We start from the raw sequence: 22,839 nt of genomic DNA, 5'->3' as shown, positions 1-22,839 counted from the left end.
GCACGCTCAGAGGCTTCTGCATCCCTTTACGTGAAGAGACTAGAAGGGAAGGTACAGCCAGCCGCCCCTTTCCAACCTCCCATGGAGAGCAGGGAGATGTACCACCCCAACAGCCACAAACCACGGGTCGAGCCGGACACCGGACTGCCCAATGGTCAGCCATACGATTGAAGACAAGGTTTGCTCCTTACAGGTGCATACAGAATATGTCGCGCAGTAAAAAGAAAACGGCAAAATTAAACACATGCAATGCTTCAGGTCTTTATTGTTGCTGTAGAGTAACTGGTACATGGTTAAAACATTCTAATAGACTCAGTGAACTCTGAAAACTAAGGCTTTCTGTAGGTTTGTAGTATCCTGGTGTTTCCTTTCACACCGTGTACATATAAAATCAAGTTATAAAAACACGATCTTTTTTAAACACCACAGATTGATGCAATGCACAAAACTAGGAACTACACTTTGTATGATCAAGACAACACCTTACAGACCAGCTTCGGGCCTTGCAACTTTGAAGCCAAGAGAGAAATGTTTTGGTCTGACATCCTGCTACCTAGATGAGCTTGATGACAAACACAGATGGCAGGACTTCAACCTTCTGTTCTGAGCAGAAAGAAAGAAACCCCTGATGTTGATGAGGAAACATTTGATTGAGCAAATGAAAGCAATATCCTTAAAGCACATCATTGATCTCAAATAACATAAGCAAGACCTAGCAAGACCTGTAGGTCCCACAGACGGAGTAGTCACTGCTCTGTCTACTGCGGCTGCTGGAACTACAAGAGAAGGTGAGCCATGACAAACGTGCTAATGAGTGAGACGAGTCTCGGTGCCAATATGTGTTCCATGAAAGAGGGGGTGTGTGACTCCTGGAGTACTAGCACCTTTAACCTAACAGCACTGACAACATTTCAAAGTGATTTACCCAGCATAGAATCATAGAATCATTTTGGTTGGAAAAGACCTTTAAGATCAAGTCCAACCGTAAACCTAAAACTGCCAAGTCCACCACTAAACCATGTCCTTAAGTGCCACCTCAGTGTACTCTGAATAGGGAAACAGGGTAAGAACAAAACAGTCTCAAAACCCCCTGTATATTAGAACCTTTTGAGGAAAAAGCTACATTTTGACCAAAGAGGAAAAAAAAGCATTCATAGAAAGATCTTCCCCCAGTTCCTTAACCACTTTTTAAACAAAGAAGCTTCTATATCCACAAACCTTTTTCTTTTTATTCAATTTTTTCTCCCCTGTCTTGCATTTCTAATTGAGCTGGAAAATGATGCACATAATCTGAAAATTTACATCAGTCACAAAGCTAACACACCTCCCTGGGAGAGGAGGATTCTTCACTTACCACGTGCTGCCCTGCATCATGGAGCCAGGCACTGCAAACGTGACATTAGCAGCTGACAAGAAGATTATTCTTTCTCTTTGATCTGAATACATGAGAGAGAGGGATGAATTACAGATTTGCAGGATGTTTACCACATTACAGTAGGTTACGTGTTTGGCTCCAGCTGGGAGAAAACCCCTTGTAAGGGTCAATGATGGATTGCATTTGATTTCATTTTCAGAGCCCAACTCTAATCACACACAGACGTAAATCTTTCACTGCTCCATAACCAAGACTCACGCTGATGTTTCTGATACGTTTGATGACACCACAAAGCTCTCTGAACGACTGAGAAAAGCGTAGCTGGTATTTACGTCACCAACATATATAACCTGTCTGCTGAAGTAATTTCTGAAGACTATGTTAAGGCTATTGGAGTAGGCTGGCCATGGTTACTCCTGGTATGAATGCACAGCCGTGGCTCAGGACAGACTAGAAGAAGCCTTTTAGGTCTCCTCTGCATTAACCATAAACGAGGTTTTTAGGTTTTCCCTTGCAGCGAGTTACCTGGATGTGCAGGGAACTGCACCAAAGCAGAGTATTAGGCGAACGAAAACCAGGCTATGTAGATGTAAGCTGCAACCATGCCTTTGATGTCACGGAATTAAGTTTTAAAAAGTCCTCATAGTGCAGAAAGGACCTCCTTCCACTTGTGACAATGAAACACCAGTTGTCAGTCGTCAGGTACTCAAATATAAATGTGAAAAAATCATTAAGAAACATAACCCTAAATATAAACCTAGTTTTATTTATTTTTAAGAAAAAAGGGATTAAAAAAATTAGAGTAAAACAGATGGCTTCAAGTACTTTCCACATAATAAACAATTAGTTATTATAAGCATAGATTAAAAAATACTTGTCACCTTGCAAGGGACAGTTGAATAGAGGCTGGTGATTAGTTCAAAAAATGGCCTTTGATACAGACAGCATGTTTAGTGTTGTAATTTAGAAGACGACAGATGTGTCTACCATGCCGACCCAATACTTGAGATATTGAGCATAGTACAAGATACATTTTGCACTCTGTACTTTCACATTTCATGGCAATGCCACCCAACATATGGAGCCAGGCCATCTCGGTTTAGCTCAAACAAGCCTTCATGCAATAAACAACAAATATTTAGTAAGTCAGGAAGGTTTCGCAGCAATACAGTTGATAAAGTGGTCTAACATTTTTGAGGTTGACAAACAAACCTAACATGAAGTGTCTCTTAAGAGCCGGCAATGTTCATGTCTTTTACTATGCGAACATGAACATTACTTTTATTATATACGACAAAGAATACACTTGAAAGTGCCTTGTCTGAGTTTAAGCCTTCATATTTTCTGAAAGTCATGAAAATAAGGGAAAGTGTTATAGTGGGAGCCCCAAAAGAACCCCCAAAAAATCATGAAGGAGGTTGGAAAAGCAATGATGTCATCAGGCAATCAAGGAGATGCAAAGGGAAGATGTAGCTCAATTTCCCTGTGCTGTGATAAGTCCAAACCCCATCTCCTGTACCTATAAGGAGACAACCATCGCATCAGATGCATTTCAACATGTCTGGCTGACACACACGGAACAAGCAGTCTTCCTGATTATGTAGATGGACAATTGAAATGCCTAAGGAAGCAATGTGAAAACCAAAATAAATGCTTTAAAAAAAAAAAAAAATATCTTCCCTACTCTGAAAAATAAATAAAATGTTTTCAATCAAATAATGTCTACAAGGAGACCTTGTTGAAAAACATTTGCCAGCTACTCAGAGACACTTATTTTTGCCTCTATGAGGAAAAAACACCAATAAAACAACAAAAAACCAGCTCCCCTATCCCACAGCTCTGTATACTACAGTAGGAACAAGACTCTCACAGCTAACAGGGAGACCAAATAACAGTATGAAACAGTGACAAATCAAAACTTAGCTGCATAGGTCTATTAAATAATCAGTTAAGACTTAAATGGAGGCAGAGCCAGCACTGTTTTCTGTACTACAGCACAAGACTGCAAGGCTTAGAAATCCTTCCGAGTGACCAAGCCAGAATGGTTGAATAGTGGTAGGTTCAGTAGTGTTTGGAAAAGCTTATAGGAAAATATTATTTTAAAATAAGTTTGAATATTTGAAATAGAAAAAAGAAACAGAACAACTTCTCCTCCAACTTCCACCTACCATCAAAACATTGTTAAACTTACCAGCTTTCCAAATCTGGTGCTTACTTTACAACAATGTGATTATACAGAAATCATACATCTGTCTCTTAGCTGGACAGTTTGGGTTTCTACATGAAAGTTCAGTGCGTGTCACATTTATTAACGTCCTTATGATTGTTCAATAATCCAGCAATTTGTTTCTTAATTACAGCAGAATGCAGTTGCTAGCTGCTTGCAAGAGCAATGTTGAAATTACATTCAGAGATAAAAACTACCATTTTCACGTATACCAATAACTAACATTTTTCTTTCTCTTCACAGAATCAAGTGCAAATGTCTAACAATGGCAATAGTAAAAGACAATTCTCATGCAAAAATTCTTCCCTGTGCATAAAATTTGCAGGACATCTCAAAACCACCTATTTTTACATCTTTCTCTACCCCAGAACTAATTGTTTTTTATTTTCGTGTTGTGAAGTTTCTGTTGCTTTCTAAAATATTGATGACAAGCGAGTTCAATTAGCTCCAGGCCACCAAATATCTTTTGCTGCACAACAAAAAAGATGATCATGGCTGCAAAATACCATCGTGCAAAGCTGTACAGGTACAGCAGCACAAGCATACCCAGTGGGAACACCGTCCAATACAGGAGCGAGATGCACTTAACCGTGAGGACCCTGAGCTCAGATTTACACGGTGGAATAACGCTTTGCCCTGTTGTACTGAAGCATTTTCCATCTTCATAGAAGTGTCGGAGTCTCTCCTCTTTCTCTTCCCAACGCTTCCGGCACCAAAGCTGCAGCTCCTCCTTAGAAGAGGGCACTGTCTCTATGGGATATCTCTGGACGTGGAAGTGGATCTCCTTTGGGAAGTTTCCATTCAAAAGGTGCTTCTCTGTCTGAGGAATGTTTTGGGGGTATGCCACAGTTATGTCATGGATAGCATCGAGATTGTCACCTAGAAGAAAGGTTTGGCGGAAAAAAGATCAATACAGATCATGCAATGGTCAGAACACTAAGTCACTTCAAGGCGTGATTGAAAACTGTCCAAATTTTGGCAGAAATCCCAAAGATACTATGGGATAGCTATGCAGAGTATGTTTTATCTGCTACAATCATTAAAGGCTGAAAGGTCAAACTTCTCCCAATCATTATCTGTTCTGCATCTGAGCAAAAAACTTTGGGAACAAAATTATACACTGTACAAACTAACGTAGAATTACAACGGTGAGTAAGAGGATAAAGTCAAATTTAAAAAAGAGAAGATGCACATTTGGTCTTGAATAAAGAGCACAGTATGTGAGACTAATCTTCAGTTATTCATACCTGTGCTGCAAGCCGAAATTGCTTTTAACTAACGAAATACACCCTAGTGTATGTTCCTGTGAACACTGAAAAAGATTCAGTTTGATCTGGAACAAACAGCATACACAATCCTAATTCACCAAAGATTGAGAAGACACATGTGAAACATACACCAGCTAAATACCAGGAGCTCATTAAATCTCTGGTATCTCACAAAGGATGAGTAGTATCTCTGTAGCTCAGCCAGCTTTGCAGAGCACTCCAGTTAATGCAATTTCTTTAAATCTGACCAGCCAGTACTGTAAGGAGGTGAGCTGCTGCTTACTGCATTCCAGAGCTGGTAAAGACAAAGTACAGCATAAATGGTAGGAAGCCTAGCTTTAAGTAAACCACGTACAGTTAGCTATTTGGGTAAAGTAAGTATAGTTAGCCACTTAAAAAGCAACTGCAGATTAGAAATTCAAGGGAATACTGATGAAAACCCCCTCTACTTTTCATTACCATGCTTGATCGAGCCAACGCTCTTGGAAGGATATCAGTATTGCCAAAGTGGGGTTTGCTAGCGCATCTTTGTACTAAATGTTTTTGCACTTTTTAAATACCCTCTTTATACCCCGGCCTCTGAACAGACATTCTTTTTAGATTTCATAAAGTAAATTCTGCTAGTGTAAAACTGATCTAAAAATAGGTGCATGGTGCACTGGATGTTGCATAACTGTTAAGTTCTGCCAGCAGTGATTTATCCCACTGTTTTTATTTGGCTGGCTGGCTCGGGGCAAAATAGAATTGGAGACTAAAAGCTGTCTCCAGTTGCAGCAATTGAAGACTTTTGCTCTCACAGATGATGTCACTTCTTGCAAAGATGATCAAAACCTACTCTTTAGCCCTGCTCCCTCCTTTCATTTGCTCCCCCTTCCCTGGCATTTTTGGCTTTCCTTTACAGCCCTAAAAATGACAAGGACAGAATAGAAAGTTACTTTAAAAGGCTATGTTCAAAAGGATGTACCTAAAGTGCAACTCCAAATATCACAAGAGGGGGAAAAACCCTATGCAGCCTTTGAAGAGTATTTTATAACTGTGCTGTCTTGTAACGATCTCTCTTGGACGGTTTTGCGGCAGGTTACTTGGGTTTTTAAAGAGCTATATATGGCTCCTAGGAGGTCTATCAGAGCAAAACTCAATACTCCAGCTTTTGTCTAGCTACGGGATCACATCCTATCTAAGAAGAGAATCACTGTATTCTGCACAGGTAAAACCTTACAGATCACGTTCCAGGAGATGCCAAAATTGAATGTGTCTCAGAAACCCAGCCCTTACAAAGGAAAATGATGGCCAGCCTGCTGCACCTTAGCACAAAGCATTTTGAGAGCAGCTTGCATTTTTCCTCCCACTACTCCAAATATTTCTGCCATCAGAAAGAATTACAGTCAGCCTACAGGACAGACATCCCCTAGTTCCCAGCCTAACCAGGGGAAGGGCTGCTACATATGCCTCTAAGAGAGATCCATCTCTTACAATCTGTCTTCCTCCTGATCCTCCATAGCTCCCCAGGTCCTAGTGGCACATAAAACCTACACACTTTACCTCAAGAGGGAGGCCAGAAAAGTTCAGCCTTCCTGAGGTCCTTGTATGAAAAAAGCCTTCTATGTAAAGAGTTTGGGGCTACATGAGTTTCTCACCCATCTTGCAGTCATCTGTGTCTTTGCAGCTAAACAGTCAGTCTGCCATTACATGCAAATGTTCTTGAAAAATCACGGCTTTACACATAAGGATCACTGGCATACAGACCACCGGCGATAAATCATCAGATTCGCTTAAGACACAGATTTTCTGACTCTGTGCAAGTGGGACTGACAGGACCGGGCAGGACTCCCTGCACGCACACAGCTGGTCTGATCTCTTCAGCATGCAGACAGATTTCTGCCCGCAAATTCCTGTTCAGAAACAGGGAAACCTCTACTCCTTACCTATGGATTGGTAGCACCCCCAGACAGAGAACTTCCAGCAGGGCTTCACGCCAGACTGTAGAAGGTCTACACTACATTACGGCTTCTAAATTAGTTACTCAGAACAAAGCTCAAAGAGCTGCATACAGGAGGGTGGACACATTACTCTTTCTGCATTACAAACAGGGACACCAAGGCAAAGGATGATTACGTGTCCTGCTCAGTGTGTCCACCTTGAACCAGCATCTCCTAATTCCCAGCTGCAAGCTTCACCTATTAAAGTATATTTTAAACAAGAAGAAGTGAAACTTCAAAGGTAGATTTAGCATATCTGAAAGCACAGAAACATCAGAAAGAGAGAAGACCAGAATACCAGGTTTCACATACAAGAGGATTAGAGCCTTTCTCAACAGACCCCTTGTTTGGGTCATACATATTTAAAAACTCCGCACAAATGGCAGCCCGAAGCTTTCGTTCCCTGGCAAGGCAAGTATGTGGAAAAGACCAGCTCCCATCACTTTTCTACAGCTGTTGAAAGAAGCATACCCTGCTAGTATTATGTGCAGTAAAGTGGATCCACACTGCACACTTGAACAAAAAGGTTCTGCATATTCTCTGCTGATTTATCAACGACAGCTTTTAATACGGACAGGGTCAATGCATCACTGCCAGACATGCTACAGGCAAATCTGCTAAAAAGAAGAAAAGTTACTGCAGCAGATGAAGGTAGACCATTTGTGAGCAGGGACAAAATTCCCTTAGGCTAGGTTTAATCAGGCAGTTTTGAACCTGCATCCTTGGCTAGAGCATCTTTATTGTCTCTCTTCCCCTCTCAAGTTAAGCTCATTCTCTCTGCAGTCTGGAGATACCTAACAGCACATGTTTCAGATCAAAAGCAAGGTGCCAGTCAACCAGCAAACGAAAGTGTTCCTAAGTGAAGACGCAGGGCAGTCACTGATTTTAAAGATCTTTATCCACCTGAACTTAAAGATCTGCTTAAAAAAACTGCTTCTGCACATTTAAGAAGAAATTGCCCTAAGGGAAGCCACATCATTCTACTTCTCTAATGGGTCAAAAACAAAGTAGGCAAGCATATTTGTTCATAGTTCAGAGAAGCTGTCGGTGGACAAACCACTTTTTGCAATGCTTTTAGTGACATCTGAGGGATCTTCTTTATCCTGCATGTATCCACATCCCATTGGGAGAAGGAATGAAGGACAGAAAAAATCAAATAAAGTTTGCTGTTTTGCATCTGAACTCTAATTAAGCTAAGAAACTGCCATTAAGGCTAAAATGTCAGGTAGGTAGCCCAGCTCTTCAGGACAAAGAGGCACCAGTTCCAGTAGCTTTACAGTCTCATGACTTTCTTCCTGCAGTAGTAGAACTATATATCCTTCATACCCATGAGCAATATTCTGTCCTATGCTTTACAAAAGCACCTCAGAAAAGGAAAGCTTACTACAGTGCTCAGGAGCGAAGATAAAGTTTATTTGCAATTGTTGTTAAGTGGCTATAAACTGCATAACTTGCAGATGATGATTAATCCATGTGGCGGTCTCCATTTTGGGATGACAAAATGCCTCAAAAGCACTATTCTTTTTCTTTTTAAACTTTCTACGCTCCAATCAAAGTTGTTTATATTTCAGGCTCTGTTGATACACGACATTACTTCAAGCGATTACAATGCACAGCTGGTTGCTTTGGGCATTGCGCTCAGAGGTGGCAGAGGAAGAACTTGCCAGGCTCATGACCAAAATAACAGTATTAGAGAAAGATGCCTTCTTTTAAAAAACATTTCAAAGGAAAAATGAGGACATTTTCTTTCACTATACCAGCTGTTCCATCAGAATTTTTATTCGACATTAGCAGTTGCAGCGTCAGGTAGCCCAGTAGAGGTGAGGTTGCTGCAGCTCCCTGCCCCAGCTAGGAGCAAGTCCGAGCATGTATTCCCAATACACACACACACAAATACCCGCGTACAATGCACAGGCACAGACGGACAGACAGTCATGGATCAACATGGACAGAAAACACAGCACTCAAGCAAATAAAATGGCCTCAGTGTGTTCCCCGCTCTGGTTGATCAGGATAAAGGTCTGTCAGTGGGAATTATATACATATATACAGGCTACGCATCCCTCCAGCAACTGGCCCAGCGTCCTTGGTCCTCCCAGGTGCTGGCACCTGGATGCAGGAGCCCCTGGGGCCACAGCCCCTCTCCAGGGGCTGGTACAGACCCCTTGCACGGACACACACGCACTGTCGATCCCTTCATAGACACTCAGGGCCACCCAGTAGCTGGTCTTCAGATCCTCTCTTCTCCAGCTGCCTCGTGCAGAGACAGACAAACATACAAACTGGTCTCAGTTGAGCCCAGACCCCGCAGTTTCCTCAGCTGCTGGCTTGGACCTTGCAGTCCCTCCAACAGCCAAACTGTGACCATCTGACCTCTCCAGTATCTGACCAAGACTTATGGCCACTTTGATACTTGGCTCCCAAGCCTCTTACCCTACTCGCCTGCTAGTCCTACTAGATAGTCACTAGTGATCACGCGCTGACATATGCACCCACACGACAGACCCTGGTCCCTCCAGTTGCTGGCACTTGGACCTCCATACGCATACCCACAGAGTCCCCTCACCCAGGAAAACAGTTAGAAATGGGGTTTAATGAGAAGATGGGGCAGACTGGGCTGATCAGGCGCAAGGCAAGTGTACTGACCAGCCCCATTTACATGGGACCAGCCCCTTTTACCCCTTAATTCCTCTATTTTCCCAAACTTGTTCCTCCCAAACCACCCTGAACCATCTCTTTCCCCACTTTTGGTTCCTCCCCTAAATATCCCGTAATAAATCTTGTACAATCCCCAAATGCTCCTCTTGGGCATCCTGTAATGAGTCCGAGAGCCCTGCAAGCAGTAACCCCCCTCAGTCTGTAAGGTGATGGACAGGAGCCTCTCCCGTTGACTCACGGGCTAATGGCTCCCCCGTGACAGCCTTTGGAGGAGCTGGGGTAAGGGCTCTGTTTCTCCATCTGGGTTTTGGGGTTTTCCCTGCCTGCCCTTGTGCCTCTGTGCTCCTTTGCATGTGTGCAGACAAACCTTTCATCTCAACACCTACTATAAAACCTTACAACCAAGACCCTCTTATTAGGTTCAAAGTAAAGATGTCACAGGTAAACTGAAAGTTACTTTTAATTGTGTGTGTTCAATAATACCATGTCAGCACAGTATTTTAATTCCAGGGGGAAAAAAACCAGCCTGAATGTAAAAGGCAGGATTAAACTATTTTCAGCTTCTTTCAAACACATTTGCAAAGAGAATATTGCAAGGCAGCTGCAATTGGTGAAAACTGCCAGAAGTGATGCTCAGCTCCACAGCACAGTCCCAAATAAGTGGGCTGGTTGGATGGACCCATCCCCTCTGCTATAAGCACCGCTTGGGAGCTCATGCACTGCTCGTTCCTCAGTTATGATTCATGTCAACGACAAGGGCACTTTCTTGCCCGTACCCAGGACTAGGCAATGCTGAGCAAGCTCACCGTGAGACAAAAGGATCTATAGAAGCAGTGACTTGAGGGCCAAAATGATGATTCAGAACAGAAGCTCATAAAGCCAAAATGACCATCAGTGAGCCAAAAATGATGAGGGGCCCCAGGCAAATCCATGCAATGAACTGCTCAGACTCTTCAGCGGCCTAGAAAGAGAACAGGCAGCTGAGTCTCCTTACCATCAACAGTGGTGGCTATTACCCATTTCCATCCCTAGCAAGGATCTCAGCAGCCGCAATTTGTCCTACTTTAGTTATCATTGACGTTACTTTAAATCATACAAGGATTATAGAGTCTCTTCCCCTGCATTGATCCAGCAGAGAAGATGCTATTCTTAACCACAGTACATCACAGAACAGCACGCCGATGAGTTGCTGAGCCAGAATGGGAGAGGTATACTGAGATGCTCTCACAACAAAATATTCATGATCACCTTAAAATAAGCTGTTCTGTGAAAATTGGGACCAATATGTAAGGCCCTTGCCCATTCCACCTCCCAGCACAATGTAACTATAACTGCTTCCTCCTGCAAAGCAGCATACCTGTCCCTTCACCACACAGCTCTAGATGCTTCATACATTTCCATGCTTCCATAGAACACTGGCTATAGCTTTCCCACCCACCCCTTAATATCCTTCAACCCTATATACATTTCCTTAGGAAACCCAACAGAAGGAGGCTTGGCATTTCTGTAAATAAACTGATCAGCAACATAATCAAAACAAAGATGGAAACAAGTAAAACAAAACTAGTTATGTTTCCCAATATCTGAGTATCGTACGTTAGCTTTGAAACAAAGATACATTTTTGGACATTAAAACAAAAGCCATCTAAAACTGCTTACTGAGAAATATTACTGCCTTGGCTCCTGAGATTCGAGTCATTTTTCTTTGAGAACACAGTATCAGGAGGGAGCAGCTTCAAGGATTTACAGCCCCTCCTGGGAAGTATCATCCTCGTGAAGATTTAAAACTTCAGGCAGCCCTCTTTAAAGCAGCGGTGTCAGCCAGGGTTAATCTAAATCACTTTCAACTCAGTAGTTATTGGAAATCTTTTTTGGGTAAGTGTAGCAATCAAATAAGCAAACAAAAAAGACAGAATGATAATGCTGGCCTTGATTAACAGAGAAGAGTGATCCTGCATACCAATTCTTTCCGTAGCTATCTGATTTTCCACCTGTTGTGATAGAAGGAGAGAGGAAGACCTTCCATCTGCTGACATGAAGGAGTTAAGAAAACTGCACCTCTTGTCCTTGAGGGTGGGAGCCTGGGGAAGGGACAGCCCTGGCTGCTTTCTGCTCCCCAGCAGGAAGGAAATGTGCTCTGGGTGCTGCATACAGCAGTAGAGAGGACTACTTGGCATCCCCGACCAGGTACCTCCAGCCCGGCTGGTACAAAGATCAAGAGATATAAAGACATCCTCATTGCTATCGGCAATCATTACATGTGCTTAATTCTTTTGTTAAATACATTTAAATCACATGGCTTTGCAGCCTGATGCCACATCTCATTAAGGTGTAAAACAATACCACTAACTGAAGTTGTTGGGGGGGTAGGGAGGCAGGAATCTGCTTTGACTTTGAAATCTCTGTAAATACCTCATTTAATTATTTTAAGATCAGACAGAAATGTTGTCATCATCTAATCTGATCTTATGAATAACACAGGCCACAGGAGCTTATGCAGAATGCTTTCGGTTTTGCCATGGGATGTTCTAAGACAGACATCCCGCATTGCCTTAAAGCTTTTAACATGAGATAGGCAATTCCTCTAATTAATCAGGCGGGCATGTGTGTCTGTGTACACATTATTTCTATACTTTTAGTTCCTGACCATACAACTTGGCTAAATTAAAGAGCTGTCTATGCTCATATACGTAAGTCTCGGTCCCATCTGCCAACCTCATAAGTTGCTCCTGAACAAACTAAACCTACTGAGCTTCTGAAATCTCAATATGAAGTGTGTTTTTAAAAGCTCAAATCCCTCTTGTAGCTCTCTGAATCTCTTCTAACATTTCAACATACTTTTCAAAGCATGGGTACTGGAACCAGGTAAAGTTTTCCAAAATGGCCTCATTAAGTCCATACGCAGATATCTAGTACCAACATTCCTACTTGTTTTTTATTTTTATGCCTCCAAAGACTACATCCTTTCTTGTAGCTACAGCACTGCTGTGAGCTGCTCTTTAGCCCTGTTTATTAAGCATTACAGAGCCATTTGCCGCATCCTGGAAGGCAATGGAGCCAGCAAGCTACAGTGAGCATGCCACAGCAACACTTGGGTAGGATTCGAAGTGACGTGCAACACGGCTGAGATGCGAAACCCACCGTTGTGCAATGCAAAGCTTGCTGAGCCTCCATGGCTGAGCAGGGCAGCCTCCTCCCACAGAGACAAGACCACGCTGAAACGGTAAGGGGAGCTGGCAGGTACCGCTCCCCAGTTTCTGGGAAATTTCTTCCAGGTGAGGAGAATACAGCCTGGCACACCGTCCGTGAAAGGTGTAGATCCCCAGTTAAGTCAGGGCACAAAAACAAGCTATGGGCAAGTTTTTCCACTCTCACCTGTGACAGAGCCTGAGATTCTCCCGCCCCAGGCTGGTGTCTGCTAATCAGCTTCACATTTGTTGCTTTAACATGCCTCTCCCCTCACCCTCTGCATAAGCCAAAAAATAAGGAGCACTGCAGTTAAGCAGACAATAATTTACCCAAATTCCACCCCCGCTTTTTTTTTTTAATCAGCATCACTACACTGAACTTGTAATGCCAATAAAATCTAGTCGACTTAAATGCTTCTTACAGATTGAGCAATTCTCTGCAGGACTATAAACCAATGTTACTACGGCAGCAGGAGTAGATCTCCCCTCTTTTCTATGTGAATGCGAGGGATGCTCTTTTCTTCAGCAGACACACCTGCCAGCTCTCTTCCTCCTCTCCAAACCAAATCAGAGCTAATACAAGAAGGAAAACACAGTGTAGTTCAGTTATGGTACGAGAAGTCACTACTGTGGGAAAGCTGGGAATGCTAAGAGCAGATCAAGAAGTGTATTATCCTGGTCTGCAAGTTAAGATATATCAAGTGCTAAACTGATTCTTAGTTCGTGGATTAAACTGTACAAAAATACTTAGACACATGTTGAGCCGAAGCAAAATACAGAAGATTTAGCTCATAATTACTGCAGGCATTGTTAGCACAGCTATGCTTTATGGGATAAATACAAATATGGGTTGTGGTGCTAGATTTCATGCGTTTCAGAGCAGCTTACAACCTCCATTAAGGTTCTACAGATACAACTCTATTTTGCCACCCCCGCCGACATGGGCCCTCTGACCCAGCTGCTATCAAAGCCACAGCCAGCTCGTCTGGAACACCGCACGTGGCTCCTGAGTACCGCCGTCAACACAAACCGAATAATGACTTCAGGAACCCAGTTTGCCCATTTAAAAGAGAAATCTCTGAGCAGATGAGGGAAGGGGGCACAGGAGAGAGAAGGGACCCAGCTATCGCGATGGGGAACGTGCCGACCCAGCGGCTCCATCCCCCAGACTGCCCGGGGGGCTGTCGCCCTTTGGTCTTCCCTCCCCAGCTCTGAAGGGTTATTTAACGAATTACAAAGTAAAAGCTGTTTGAGCTATAAATAAAATACAAAATATGTGGAGAGGAGGGAGAGGAGGGATAAAAGGGTTGGAATAACAAGTTATTTTCAGTCACTATGGATGACCAGGCATAACTGACTCACCACTCTTTACTCTATCATTCCCAAACTATATTTATGAAATCCATATGACCAAAATGCCTTGTTTATTCCCCTGCCTGCATATCTGCTCTCTCCCGGCCTCTCATACTACAAATCTGCTCTACATACACATATGGAATTTGGTTTTCATAGGTATGTTACATGTTAGGAAGGAGAAAACATGTTGTTTCCAGGCTTATAGTACACCACTACTTTTTCATATAGAAAAATGATATTTCATATAACAGGCAGACACTGACGCACTGGTATGCGACTCTCCAATTCCACTAAGCTCTAACATGAACTTCCTGGCAAACAGCCAACAAACTCAGATGAGAATCACAATTATGCTTGAAATGAAGATAATTTACTATACTGCAGTGAAATCCTTTTAAAAAGCATCACATGTACCCTATCTTGTCATGATAAGATGTCTTGCTAGACAGGCAAACGTACATAAATTAGGAAATGGCTGGTTTATTTTTATTTTTAAAATGAAAACTAAACTAGTCATCCAAGTATTTCTGGAAAGCTAAGTATCAGGACAATTAAGCAAAAATAAGACATCAAATACCCTAAAAATAAGTCACACACACACAGAGCTTATTCTTATCTTTAATATAACAGACTATCCACCTAATTCCTCTGTTACTTGTTGGGCATTTGAAATCACTGGGAATCTGAGAAAGAAGTAATCCATCCCTCTACATTTGTTTGCTCTCTGCCTAGATGAACAATCTCTTTCCAACGCAGATGGAATTACATCGATCTCTAAAGCAGAAAACACATCCCTATTCGAGGTAATCCAGTTCTGCCAGAATTCAGCTGTTGCATCTGCAATTTCCACTGTCATTTCTGACTGGCCTTACTGAGTTAACAGTAAAGTAAAACACTGTGGAACACTTTACATGCACAACTGCCATACCAGTGATGCTCAATATCACAGGATGTTACTGCTAGGTAAACAACGCAGGTGGCTTAAAACCTGGAATTTTTGCAAAAATGCTACAGTTTTAGAGATGTAAGGAGCAGCAGTATGTATGAACTGCCATGTTGTAGCACAAAAGCATACGTTAGCTTTCAGCATCTCAATTAAAATACAAGCATTCAAGATGTTACCCCTCCCAATCTCCCTGTTCATTCCATTAGATGTTACTTATTTCCTCCTAATTCTTCCACAACCATTGCTTATACTCTTTTCAAACACATCTATCTTTTTTTTTCAATAGTTCTAGGATTTACCAGGATGTAGGGTAGGAATCTTCTCATCATTTTCTCATCGTTTTTAATAATCTTCAAATTGTCTTGGATAGAGGAACATTAGATCCCAGCCGATCTGCAGACTGATTGTGCAACTTATTTTGAGTCTTGTCCTTTATGAAGTCACTACAAAGCTAGTGTAAGACACTGTGAGCAGTAGAGAAAAATAATTCACCACAGATATTCAGACGGAAGCAGTTGTGGCAATTTTCGCTCAGTAATCAACAGATCAAAGTGCATCCTATCTCCTCAGAAACGCCATGGACTTTTCACTTTCCATCAGCCCTTAGTTCATGCCAATGGAAAGAAGGTGCTGTGAATAGCATACCACCACCCAACGCAGTATCGCAACAGTAGCAATAAGTAAATAAACAATGGCTAGTAAAGAAAAGAGATTTTATTCTTGGCTTCTTGTACATTACATCCACATTCTTTTCTATAATTCAGACATCACGTTCAGCTTCCTTTCCTCACCTTACTCTATTTTTCTTCCTTTTTTTAATGGCTACAAATGAGTAACCCTATGTTAATTCAGTGCACTTTGCTATCTATTCTTATCACTACCCAAAGTCAACCGCTAGAGAGTACTCTTTAGCTGCTTAGTGACCTGACACTGTTTTATAACCCTGCCCTCTTCGAACTGTCCCAGGCATCACTCATGGTTAGTGCAGCCTTCAGCAGCCCGAGGAAGAGCAGTCTTGGAATTAGGGGTCAACTTGGATTCCTCACAATACGAAAGATGGGCTAGATGATATACTCAGTACCATTATATTTGGGATACATGAGAAGAAACTGAAAATGCCCTCAAACTTCTGAGAGATTCGCTATTACAAATACGGCCCATACCAAACCAAAACACTAGATGAAAATGTACCCTGCGCCAAAAATAGAGTATGAACTAGATGTTGAAAAAACACCTGCTAGCAGCCACCTCAAATATTTGGATGGAGTGCTTCCGCAGACGTCCTGAGCCGATCTCTCACATTTCATGCCTTGCCGATTTGTGCTATTGCCATTCTTGGTCACAGTGGTTTGTTTTCATTTCTGTGTACAAAGCAAGAGGAATGCAGAACAGCACCAGCAGCCTGACAAGAAGGCATAATTTCAGCACACAGAAAATTTTGAGGCTTATAACTTCTCTCTGATGGACATATACACTAAAGCCACATCATGCTTTTGCTCCACCTTGTTTTAAACCCAGGACAAAGATTTTGCTCTGAAAACATTTCATACTCTGCCATTAGAAGAACTTCTGTCAGGAACATCTGTTTTATTCCCTGAATTCACAGCTGAGGCATATTTACATAGAAACGAGCTCATCGATACATCTCACCAAGTGAAATCAGTTTGGGGCAGAAAAGCACTCGGGTTTCAATTAAGCAGCAAAGCCCTAGTCGTCAAATAGTCAACAAAACAGCCTCTAACATACTTTAATCTTCTGTTCTTTACTGTAACCATCTAGCTGTAACTTAACCCTTTGATATTCAACTCTAACACTACTAATTCCATTTCCATGGTTTTTTTCCTCTGCTGACCAACCACACAAACTATAGAGCCCCTTGATACAAGAGCATACAGCATTGTGCATAACAGGCATTTAGACCCATGACCGCCTACACTGAGATATGAACTTATTGTTCCCAATCCCCTGGTGCTGAAACAGTTTCCACCAGACCATGATACACACAAGTGGACAAATCTTATTAAAATTAATCAGCCCAGTACTTGGGGGAGCCATCTTAATCAGAAAGGGATTTAATGAAAAGCCGCAACTCCAATGAATGCTCTTTAATTATGACTGGCTAATATTTATCCACAAAGAGGAATTTGTTTCAGGATTAGTCTGAGACCTGGAAGAAGCCAAAGACATCAATTTAATAATGGAATGCCTAATTAAAGTATAATGGAAACCTAATTGTGATATACTGCTTTGTAGCGCACATGATTTATTTAGAACAATTGCTTTTCACTGGTCTCATTAGGGAAAGTTAAACAAAACACAATAGTAAAAAAGAAGAGGGAAAAACAGACACACTGGAACTTCCAAGATGATTATAATCAGCTGATGAAAGACAGTGACATATTTGTCAGATAAAGTACTGCCATCCCTCCACAGGCTATGGTTAAAATTTCTAAAAAGGATAATGATTATATAGTTCCTTTCCTCCCTAATGACATGGGATCAGACCCAAACCCTACTGCAGCTACTTGGTGGAGCTCCTCTGGTGGAAAGGAGCCACAAAGTTGAAGGGTTTGACGGCCTTTGGAGCCTCCTCACGCAGAGAAACCTCACGTAACACATGCACCCTCGCAGCCACTATGGAAGAAGAGCAGACAGGGAGAGCAACCAGCACAAACCCCCTCCAGCCCTTCCTTCCTACCTGCAGCCTGCGAGTACGACCGATTGCTCTTCATCAGGATGCACTTCTTTAAGAAGGTATGGCCCTACAGGTATCCATGGCACATAACTGAGTGTCTCCTTTTTTTTTCCTAAATAAAAAATGAAAAGCTGCTCAAGCCATTCTTATTGTAAGACCAAACATCCTCCTGATTGCATCCTGATGACACTGGGGTGGTGGTCGCCCCAGTAAAATGGGCTAGCTGCTGCCCCTCTCATTCACTCAAGCCAAGGTGAAGGACATGCACCGTTTGTCTGGCACTGTACTTCTACTGTGTCTATGCAAACAACATTTCTTCCCTTCACTGGTAATAGTGCTAGGAAAAACGAAGCACGGAAAGGAGCTGCTTCTCCACCCTGCAGTGCCCTGCAGAAAACAGACACGGGGATGTCCAGGAGCAGATGAGCTTCCTCCAACGGTGGCTGCTGGAACCGCTAATCAATGCCCTTAGCTCCAGCTCAGTTAACGTTTAATTGGTGATGTGAGAATGGCTGTACCAACAGAAGTTGTCATGACAGTGCCATGGAAAAGCAAAAGGGATGCTACATACCATAGGATCTGTGAAAACACAGCATCATGGCCTTGCTAATGAATGAGGGATTGCAGTAATTTTAAATGAACAGCAGCAAAAAGATCTGTCTCTAGAAATAAAAGTATTTGCTAATGTTCCAACTACTGCTGTTCATACGGATGCGTAGAAAAATTATACTGAGGTCAATTCGATGACTGAAAACAAGCAAAGACCACTGAGAGTGCCTGAACAGTTATTCCTGTGCTCAGATGGAAGTTGAATTCTGGGCATCCATCTTGTACTTCCACGTGTGTGATGCTGTCAGTCTGCCAGCCTGAGAAGTAAAAACTGAATTCCTACCTCAAGGACAGCAAGAGAGTCAGATACAGGCCAGCGTTCATCTTCAGATCTGGTCTCAGTATTGCAAGAACAAGGCTGAGAAAGATCACTTATACCAGTACACAATGGCCCAACACTGAGCCAAATGCATCGCTCTGCTCAAGGCAAGTAAGACCAGGTTTAGGTTCATAATCTATGCGTTGTACCTTTATGTTAAAGACGTGGGCTGCAGTGGGCTGCTAGTTTCTCATACAGATGAGAAGGCAATCCCATGCTGGCAGCTGAAGTCACAGATGAGAAAATGTTGTAAATCGTTGTTGTACAGGCGCCTGAACAGAAGTCTAAAACTGGTTTCCTGAAAATAGCTGCTATAAACTTCCATCTCTGAACTCTGGCGGAACATTTAACTCCATTGGCACTGCATGCTAGAAAGCTCTGAGAGTACTCATTACCAATGTTTTTAACATTGCTTTTTGACACAAATATGAATATGTACATAACTAAACCACAATGAATAAAATCAATTTAGACAGTTTAATTTATTTCATAGGAATTACAGAAACAAATGGCCTGCAAGTTAAAAAGTCCATTGTTGTCAGCACACAATTGTTTTCCTTAAATATTTTAACTTGGGAAAAATGAAGCCCCCTAAATTTCACACAGTGCATTGAGAAGACAATGCTTAATTAAGGGGAGAAACTATTTGTCATAGCAGAAAATCCTTTTGTTTCCCATAAATATACTTTGCTATATCGAACACATCTGAGGTCAGAAACACTTTCCCTCAAGATCGCCTGAAGAATGTCTCCGCTCGTTGCTCCCCCCAGGCTTACCACTGAAAGCACAAAAGGCATCGTGTAGCCCTCACTCCACAGCTTCCCCCACTGGCAGATCCCAAGGTGTACAGGAACAGCAGAGACTGGAAACACGCACATCAGTAGCACATCCCAGAACACTCCATGTTCCTCGGTAGTACCTTGGTATTTTCCCTCGAGTGCTTGTGTACGTAACATGGTTTACTACAGTCGACATCCAGCCTCACTAGTCTCAACATTTTGTCTCAATGGCCATGAACAAGCTAGACACCATCTGCACAGACTTTAGGTGAAGACTGCTGTTGTCACTCATATTTGGTCTATGGACACAAACAACTGTGGAGAGCTTCATCCAGGAGGGAAAGGACAAGAGCCCTCCTGACCACCAGTAAATGCACCAACCCCTCTACTCTGGAGGAATGAGAGTCAGGGAAAAGACCTGGCCCAGGGCTGGTGGGAAACTCTGAACTGCCCGCAGGAAGGCTTTGCCATGCTACAGCACAATGTCTTCATCAGCCAGCAGCAACTGGATGTCTCCCATTTTCCATCCCAGTGGGAAAGAAAAAGGTTGTCCTTACAAATGGGAACAAAGAAGTTGCCACTGGTTCACACGGCAGGTCAACAAAGGTGGTGAGAGAGTTCAAGTTTACCTGAACAGCATAATCTCTCATCTGAGGAACAGTTAAAGTTAGACTTTTCAAGAGCTGCAGAATGATGAACTGCCAGTTGGTCTTTCACAAATAAATGATGGGGCAATGAAAAATCCAGTGTAGCTTGGCTGAGTTCAAAGACAGTTTAGATTTCAGAGGTAGTTCTGGTAAAAACCTTTCTCTCTGTGGGCAAACACAAGCAAAGGAGAACTTCAACAGCTTTGCTATACTTTTTGAAACATGGAAAGCATGATGAACGCTGAAACCCAAAGTCTACCACTCATCTCAGGATATTTTCTGCCTAAGCAATGGTGACACAAACTAACTTCCACCAACTCTCCCAACTGCCCTGCTTCTGAGAGCATTAACAACAAGTAAACTAACCAAACAATCAGCAATTATAGCATGAATATCTCTGGAACTACACATAGTTAGTGACCGAGGCAAAAGAAATGCAAAACAAAAAGTGAGATCTCTTATTTTTATTCCCAAAGCCATGTCAACCTACAGTTGTAAGTTCATTAAGTGATGACAGCAACTTTAACCCTGTTACTCAATCGTAGAAATGGCTTTTCAAGTGTCAAGGCTGACAACAAATTCATTCAGCAAATTGACAACTTCTGTTCAAACACCTGTTGTAACTCATGTTTAAGTGGACTGCACACTAAAGTGACAAATTCTTTGATTAGTTTATAAGATATATTGTCTGTCAAATCAAAACACAGTGTTAGAAGAGCAAATATGCTGCTGCAATAACAACTAATGTCTCAGAAGTTACAAAATGGAATATTTTTCTAGATCAATCTGTGATCTGAGAAGTCGTCATAGTATCACTCCACTCTCACCAACTGCAGACATGAATGAATAATTCTATCCATAGAGTAAAACTCTGGCACACTTTGGCATTTTAAATTGACTAGTACATTGAGTTATGGTGCTGCCTGTGATGAAATAACGTTGTAGGCAAGAGCCCCAAGATGGAAATGAATTGGCTACTCTCCATCTGTCTTCACCGACTTTCAAAAAACTTCTCCCTTGACACTGAGAGTGACAAAATAGGTACCAACGTGTTTTTAGACTCATAGACAAATTATCTTACCTAACCTGAAACAGGAACCTGATGGAGGTCTGGAAGGCTGTCTAACTTCACTGTATTCACATCTTTAAAGCTCTTCTGGCTACTTCTCAGTTACAATTACAGGGCACATTTCTATTTCGCTCCCTGAGCTACACACCTTTAGATGTACACGGTAGTAGACTGATACAGCTGCATCTGCACTGCTCTCCCGGCAGTCCCAGGGCAGGCGTGAGGCCAAATTAACTACCTGTTCCTAGTTACTTACCAGGAGCATCCTCCTGGGTAGGAGGATCCCACTGGGATTCCCAGAGAGAAAACTTCAGATGTGTCCAGTGCTTAGGAAGAAAAACCTCCTTTATTTGCTGGATTTGGACTTGGCGGTCTTTGCCACCTCCAGCCACGTTAAAATCAGGCAGGGTACATCCATTATCCAAGGTCCTTCACAGAAAGGTCTTGGTACCACCTGCCCACGGGGGCTCCGTGGGATTTGTACAGAGCCTAAAGTGACAGTAGCTGCCAGGGTTGAGTGGGAAGACCTATTGCTGAGTCTTGTCACCAGCCCAGAGCCACCCGGCTGAGCACAGTACTCCTGAGCCAGGCAGCTCAATCAGCAATGGGTCCCGAGAAGTCCAGACCCTGCACTTTGGTTTTACCATCTGCGATGGAAGTATATATCACATCTATCTATAGATAGCATAGGCATACTTAAGAGTTTATATAGCACTCTGAAAAATATACAGTAGCACTCAGACTCTTAAAAAAGAATTGTATACAGTAAAAGGGGAAAAGACTAGATGAACAACTACCTTCTCTTGCTTTCCTGTACTGAAGACACACTTCTACTACCATAGGCTGAACTCAATCTATGACATACAATTTTGAAGTATGCTATAAAACCAGAAATGTATCCCCTAAAGCAAGATGAAGATGACTAAATGCTGAGGAAGTACATATTATCAAGGAAGGATTCTAAAATTGATGAAAAGTCCATCATTTTGTCCTGCTATCAGCAGGATCTCAACTAAAAATGTTGATGCTATAGCTGATCTATGTAGCTGCTTGTGATTTACTACACATGATGCTTTCCCTTCATGATCTACTGTTTGAAAATGTTAGCCAGTAACAATACCTGTCTCATTTCTGAATACTGAAAAAGGCAACAGCAGAGCAAAATACCACTAAATGCATGATGCCCTGAATTCCCGATTCTTAAGTATACATTCTCAAAGGGCTGTTTTAAGAAAATATTTACTTTTTGGTTGTTATGGTGATCATCTTTTCACAGCAGTTTATAAAAATAGGAATGGCTAAAAATAAAAATCCAACGGAACCTAAGGCACTAAAAAAGGAATATGGCATGCAGATTTGTCTGCTTCAGAATAAATCTGCATATAGTGTCCTGCAGCAGCACATTTTACAAAGGGAATTAAAGCCATGAAATTAACATTTTAATGAAGTAGAAAGACCATTGACGTCAGGACTACTCACTGATTGTTGCTTCCAGGTGGCCTAATGAGATGAAAATGAAGTTTACATCTTCAGCTAGTCTAAGCCAGGCTTGTTTTGTGACTGTGATTGAATTTAAATGAGAAGATACTGCTGTGTGCAAACATGTCTAGGCTGGTAAGTAGCCTTATCAAATCTAGGCATAATAAATGCTTGATTTTAAATATTTTATGATAAGAAAAGGGATTTCAGTCTTTCACAGTTCAACATAAATGTGAAGCCAAAGT

At 42.1% G+C, this 22,839-nt stretch overlaps 1 protein-coding gene across 13 annotated transcripts in view; it reads right to left on the bottom strand.

Moving 5' to 3' along the window:
• Positions 1–236: 236 nt before the first annotated feature.
• The window catches only part of LCLAT1 (lysocardiolipin acyltransferase 1), a 121,196-nt gene continuing 98,593 nt past the window's right edge, over positions 237–22,839 (bottom strand). For all 13 annotated transcript variants that reach the window (XM_030035390.1, XM_030035392.1, XM_030035400.1 and 10 more), the window contains one exon: positions 237–4,481. In XM_030035390.1, coding sequence (XP_029891250.1) covers positions 3,973–4,481 — 509 coding nt within the window. In that variant the 3' untranslated portion in view covers positions 237–3,972. The remainder of the gene's footprint in view (positions 4,482–22,839) is intronic.

This window comes from Aquila chrysaetos, chromosome 13 (genome assembly GCF_900496995.4).
Source record: "Aquila chrysaetos chrysaetos chromosome 13, bAquChr1.4, whole genome shotgun sequence".
Classification (NCBI taxonomy): Eukaryota; Metazoa; Chordata; class Aves; order Accipitriformes; family Accipitridae; genus Aquila; species Aquila chrysaetos.
Note: the sequence above shows the minus strand (reverse complement) of the source record. Positions and strands in the feature narration are given on the sequence as shown.